The sequence below is a fragment of the Diadema antillarum genome, unplaced genomic scaffold (assembly GCF_040938485.1).
Source record: "Diadema antillarum isolate AM-2024a unplaced genomic scaffold, OU_Dant_1.0 seq00000951_RagTag, whole genome shotgun sequence".
Lineage (NCBI taxonomy): Eukaryota > Metazoa > Echinodermata > Echinoidea > Diadematoida > Diadematidae > Diadema > Diadema antillarum.
Window position 1 is genome coordinate 5,001 of NW_027271799.1, and position 7,008 is coordinate 12,008.

General features: G+C 39.0%; 1 protein-coding gene across 1 annotated transcript in view; it reads left to right on the plus strand.

Annotated features, from left to right (window-relative positions):
* The window catches only part of LOC139741751 (uncharacterized), a gene marked incomplete at its 5' end in the record, with an annotated part of 5,666 nt that extends 1,467 nt beyond the window's left edge, over positions 1 to 4,199 (plus strand). The window contains 4 exons of the mRNA XM_071652336.1: positions 265 to 426; positions 1,723 to 1,850; positions 3,142 to 3,247; positions 3,954 to 4,199. Coding sequence (XP_071508437.1) covers positions 265 to 426; positions 1,723 to 1,850; positions 3,142 to 3,247; positions 3,954 to 4,048 — 491 coding nt within the window. The remainder of the gene's footprint in view (positions 1 to 264; positions 427 to 1,722; positions 1,851 to 3,141; positions 3,248 to 3,953) is intronic.
* Positions 4,200 to 7,008: the final 2,809 nt, after the last annotated feature.

Sequence of the window (7,008 nt, forward strand, 5' to 3'; positions counted from 1 at the left end):
GTTGATGTGAACTTACTTGCCTTCTGTCAATAGCTCGAAATAAAGAAACCACCACCAAAAAAAAAGGTAAATGAGATCAGGTGATTGATATATCTATCACTGTTAATGTCATGAAGTCATAGCTTGGTCTACCTGTCCATCTGGCGGTCCGAGATTTCGTTTGGAATTCAATCTTACATTTAACTTCTAGAAGATTCCATTGTCAGTTTCTTGAGAGACAAAATGTCACGTTTCTCGAACGTTCTCCGAAACACATACACGCAGGTAAAGGATCGGGACTAAAGGTCAACCATTACGAAACCCGTAAGGTGCACTACGTAGCCGAAGGTCTGAAGAAGTGCATAGGCGTGGACGAAGGAGGGAGACTGTCCTACGAAACGGAGGCCTTCGTGATGGAGAGTGAAGAGAGGAGTGACTGGAGTCGATGTAAGTCGCTCATCTCCGTATACACTGCAAAAACATCGGTGTTAGATTGAACACCATGGGTGTTGAATTTAACACCGATCAAGTGCCAATAGAGGACCACACCCACAGGTGTAGAAAGTATATTGTGATGGTGTTGAAAAGTGTTCACCTGGCACTTCGTGGTGTTAATTTGACACTGTAGAAGGTAATATTACACTGCGCTGGTGTCAATTCAACGATGACACCGCATGGTGTTGATTTGATATTGTTGGTGTTAATATAAATGGTAAAACACCCGCCCAGTGTCTATAGGAGACCACACCATCTGGTGTTACTGTGGTGTACATTTGTTCACATCTTTTTTTTTTTTAATCAAGTACTTTATCGGAAAGTTCTTGATCGTCTTGTTGAAGTTCAAAATCAACAAGAGGAATAGTAACTAGTCACCTATCTATAAAAAAAAAGTAGTTTCATATTTTGAAATGACACCCGTAATTTAATTTGAACACCACAAATGAGCACCGGAAATTTAACACCAGCTCGGTGATTCATATTTAACACCGGACTTTTTGCAGTGTAGGCCTATAGGAATTAAGTACCTGGATATCTCATTAGCCCATCGTGTAGTAACGCCGTACCTTGAATTGAAGCCCGCCATATTACCAGGCACATTCGATGGCGGACGTGCATGCATTTTCCAGCAGAGACTGTCTCCAAGATCACGTGATGTCGTGAGCCCCATACACAAGTGTATGGACGATGTGCGTGGTAAATGATGTGCGTGGTATAAAGATGGCGGCGCGGTGGCTTCAAAGCGATTGGCCGATGAGCTATCCAGATACTTCCTAGAGGTATCAATGATGAAGTTCCAAGTGCTTGGCCTTTAAGATTACTGTTTTACATCATTAGCGGTCTCACAACTGTAGATAAAGTGGACAAACCCGATCCCCACCATTATTGTCATAGCAACGATACTACCATAAATCTGAAAAAAAGGAAAAATAATCCATACCAGTTTGTTAAGAATTAATTCAGTATTAGGTTGATGAGGGTGAATACCTAAAGAAAATACGCGTCATAAGATTTGGAGGCTGGAAATGGCTAAGTTAAATCTAACACCCAAAATGTTGGATTACCATTTCAGAAATAGTAATCCAACATAATCCATGCAAAATTTCACTTTTTAGAAGAGGTTTGAGGAGTGACAACTTTTAAAATGCTGATTTAACATCGCATTCTTAGAGTGTTCTGATCACCATTATTACCATGATTTGAGCGCATTCATTATTTTCTTCCTTATCATCCTTATCCAATCAGATGTTATCGAGCTTCATTTCTTCAGCACGAGCAAAACAGACCAGAAACAGGGCGTGTCTCCTATGATGATCACCTTTTCGTCCAATCACTGTCTCTCCGTCAACAGGGACGGAGAACTTGTGTTAATGGTATTTATCAGTTTCTATTCCATCTATCACAAGTTTATGTATATGATGTAATATATATATATATATATATATATATATATATATATATATATATATATATACATGTATATATAATTTTTTAAGGAGGGTGAAGGGGTAAATTTGCTTCAAAATCTTGTTGGCAGGACGCCTGTTTCTGATTCTTGTAGTCTATGAGGGCGAATCTTCGTTCTGTGTTACATCCCATTTGGAATACAAAATGAGAAAAAACAAACTAACAAACAAACAAACAAACAAACAAACAAACAAACAATCAAACAAAAAGCCTAGTTTGATTACATTAATTACTATGATCCAGAACAGGCGTATCAGGAACACAAGAGAGACACTATGTGTGTGGATTTTTATTTCTTCACGATGTGCTATGAAACTGAAATCAAAGAATATTCGTTTTTTCCCCCTCTCCTTCTTAGTGGAGAGAACGTCACATTGTGTATGTGCTAATCTATACGTTTCTCCTGATATACTTATTTGTACACCTTGTTATTATGTCCATCAATGTATATCTCATTTTGTTAGCTTTCTGAGAAATTGCATGTGAATAGGTTATTTCATGCGTTATTTTGCGCATTGGTGTAATATGGTAAACATCTTTTCTTGGGGGGGGGGGGGAGGAGGAGGGGGAGGTGTTAACGTACACAATTCGCTGCTGGGCTTGTGTTACTTATACCGTTTAAGGCATAATTTTCATCTGTATTGTAGTGTATTAATATTAACAATGGACACGTACGTTTGTATGCTTATGATGCACTTAAATGTGAGTACTACGTCAGTATCATTCAATTTCCATGTTTGTTTTTTTCAACGTCAATGTCAGCTTTCTTTCTTTTTTTTTTTTTCGTCGTCCGAACTCTTTAACCTCAAAACATCAAGGTCTTAATGGGAACTTCTATCATACACGCTCTCTTTTAATGTTGGTCCCATCATATTTCTTAATATTTCTGTGGCATCCTTACCATGCTTACACTACTGTGATCATCAGCCGTCATCGGTCTATCGCATTTATGCTCAGGAACAGTCTGCAGTGGTATAGTATTTGTAATTCAGAGCACCTTTATTTGAAAAATATATCCTGTGAATTCGATAAAGGAGTAACTTATCTATACTAGGGTTTATTTGCTTGCAATGACGCAACAATGTACCATTTCGATAGATACATATGCATTACAAGACTGTTTGAACGCTACGGTATCCCATTGTGTTTACCAGGTATACAGTCATGTGTAACTTGTTGCAATTCTCTATCTCTCAGCCGCTGAAAAGCAAACCACGTGACATTAGCCAGGCTGACGGACGCTTCTTCATGCACCAAGCAGCGGGCGACGGCGGAGGTACACTTATGAGCTGTACCAATGCAAGTGAGTCGTAAATGTCTGTAATCAGCGGCAGCGGCTTCATTTGCTCCTGCGACAATGCTCCCATGAAATATCTACAAGCCAAACATAAATTCTACCCACAAATATAACCCTAGCCCCAATCCTAATCATCACACAAAACTAAACCTAAAACCCTTTCAAATCCCTAACCCTAACCTTAAGTCCTTGGAGAAAATAAGACCGAAGCAACTATCGCAGGAGCAAATATCATGTCACCGTCATGAGCCCCCACTAATCACTTTTGTGAGTGTATAACCACCCACTGGTGAATTAATTTCTCACAAATGAACGGCCATTGCGATTCGTGTATGAGTTTCTTGTCACCGACTCAGAGACACTTTGCAATTATTTCAAATGAATGACATTTTTGTATAGCACACATACTAGTATCCTAATGGAACACTCTTTTGCATGTCAGTCTTATCATTTTAATCATAGCATTCATTTCCAGGCATTGCATTTCTTTTTGTGCATGTTTTGGCTAGAGATGATAAGACAATTAATTACAAAAATGCAATGTGAGATAAATAATACATTGATGTGTGAAGTGAGTTGACATGAAACATATTTACTACCAGTACCTTTTGGAGCCACAAAGTGTACACTTCTTTAACTTTCGTCGCATTTTTGCTTAATCCAATCCCCCTCTCTTTCTCTATTTTATTTTGCTCTTCTAATTTCCCGCCAGAATACATTTGCGCGAATCCATCGGAAGGCCTCATGACCCTCGGCAAAAAAGAGGACGCCCTCATTTTCCGAGAGATACAATGTCGAAGGCGGTGACGCGAGTACGTCATTGCATACATCTACTAGTATATTGAGCAGCCAGAAAGCGTGACAGAATGCGGGAAAAATGAGTGAGAAGACAACAACGACAACAAAACGGTGCGGAAGGATAATGCTGACGTGAAGAGACGAATGGAAAAGAGAAAAAGATTGAAGAGCAAAGATAATGTAGTTCGAAGCGTACTGCCGAGGAAAGAGAAATCTCCATGACTGTTAGTCTGTACGAGCGAGAGGATGAACTTTCAGTGAGTAATGCAACGATGAAAAAACAGGAAGGTGAAGTTGTATGGCTATAAAGGACACAACAGACCAAATCTGAAAAAAGTTACCAGTTTGATACACTCAATGATATACAGAGTGATGTGAAAGTTTTTGTGAAGCTGTAGTAACAACATCAAAAATGAAAGCACCCAATGAGTTCAACGGAAATTTGAAATATGAAAAAGAGTTTTTGAGCAAGATTGCTAAGAAGCAGGAAAGGTGAGACAAAACACATCGGCTGGGTGGAAACTTTTTCAATTTATCTATTGGTAACATTATGTATAGGCAAATTGTGTTTGCCGTTTCCAAGGGAGATTCCATTGATATTTGGGTGTTGTTTTTTTTCAGGAGCCCAATATCAGATCATTACCATAATTATCCTTTGATCAAATCGAGGATGAGTTGGTGGTGGCAGTATCAATGAATTTGTCGTCTTGCCTTGAGTAACGGTTGTTGCATGCATGAAAAGTATGTTCTGTATAATGGGTCGAAGCTTCTGCCATTAAGAGTAATGTTGGTGCTTGACATGACCACGTGATGAATGTGATCTTTTTGGTGACATTTCAAACAGCACTGGAAAGAAGTTTTCTTGATTACCTTGTGGTTGGAGATGTTCAGACGATGTTTTCTCATCGAGCACAGTGAACGCTGAATCATCAGTCTCACTCCTTTCATGCTTAGCAAATTTCACCCGATATTTCCCCGAGAACTCGCGGATGACGCTGTAGCATGAAAGACATCGCGGGTAAACTCACGGGTAAAATGCCAGGCCACTTTTCAGATATCTTACCATCGAACCGTCACCTGATGACACATATTGTTCTGAGGTCTCTCTGCTAAAAGGGAGATCCTATACTTTTATTGTGATTCGACAAGTTCGGCAAGATTTGTAATGTAGATTTTGGTTTAATGTGGACACGAAGTGCGATTCAAGCATCAATCATTAATTGTAAAATTCGGCTTTTACCATGTAACTTGCATTTCTTTGCCACCTTCGTCGCGACGCTTGACAAATCAACTTTTATCGTCAAACGTATCCTGTCGTTCATTTGTTTGTTTGCTTGTTTTTAATCGAACAAAAGTTTATGTCATATTGGCATTTTTTCAGGTATATCGCAGAGTTTGGGTGACTGAGGAACTCATTCTTTACCAATACTCCGATAGACATTGAATGTCTTCTTGTGTCAATGTTCAATGCTCCACTCCAATCATTCCTTGCTCGACACTGATAAATTCTCTCGATTACTTTCATGCAACAACATAAATGACTGCAGTATACGATGATACTCTAAAAAATCTACATAATAGTTCATCGTGAACTGTCATTGTTCTCATGCCGCATATATACACGCATCATGCGGATTGTTCTCATACTGTCATACAATCATAAGCAACGAGAAACTCATAATACATCGGGATATCATGGTGTTGTATCACGGTGGAATTCTCAATCATTGACTGAACACCAGGGCCCCCATTTCATAAAAAAGTTGATACCATGGCAACTCTTGCTGGAATGGTGGTAATTGTCATGGTAATAACAAGAATTCAGCTTCCTGATTGGCTGTTGCTATTAGAAGTTGTCATTCCAGCAAAAGTTGCTATCCTAACATCTTTTTATGAAATGGGGCCCTGGTTTTCCTAGGGCTTTACGGCCTTTTACACCTCTGACGAAGTTGTGCGAACATTGACCAAGTATTGTTGTTGTAAATGTATACACACTTCCGATTATAACCTTGTTCACCCGTTATTTATAGAACACCTTCAGTAGAGTAATGGGAATTCACCATTGATACATGTTTCTTTTGTTACATTCGCCGTACCATGTTGAACACTGCTCAGGTGTAATATAGATCTCTTATAAATGAATCAACGTCCCCAAAACACAACTTGTGCAGTCGTATGTAATAAGAATTACATTTGGTTCAGTTTTCTTGCCAGTAGTGTTGACCTAGGTATGAATTCTGTGAATAAAGGAAGTACCATTCTACACGAATGGAGTACAGAAAGGATTATCTATTCGTTCTATGTATCATACCGATTCTCAGGTGCTACAGAGAGACGCTAATGGCAGAAATAAACTTGTAACATGTTCAAACATCGGAAAATTTGCACTGAAGTTAACAGTTCGACCTCAATGCCATAATTCCATAAGCTTTGTTAGTAATGTATAATACCGTCCGTTCTTCCTGTCATAAGTCGTCTCTGATTGGCTGAAAGTTTTTGCGTTGCACAATGTACTGTAATTGGTCAGTACGATCTTTGACCTTTCACACGCGAGTTGAACGGAACATACACAAAGAATGTACAGAGGCGCGCGGCGACCAACTTCGCGTCACGCGATCGACTAGGGCTGCTTCGTATAGTTGCGTTTCTTCAGTGTTAGCGGCGCCCCTTCCCCCAAAGGTTTTAACTGTAAAGGACCTATGCAAAAGCAAGTTGATTTTTCACAAAATGATTTATAATACCCTGATCATCACTTATGTGTCCAAAAGAATATCTAAATATGTGCCATTAAATTTTATTCAATGATAATTTTTCTATTTTTCTCTAGAATATTTGAATACACAGGCAAAGAAATCTTCCAACCCAAAATTATGTCAATGACATCAGCTTTCAATCACTGGTAAAGAACTTATCATGATTAACAAAAGACATTGTAATGCATCTTCCCCTAGACTGACAGTAACTAGCAT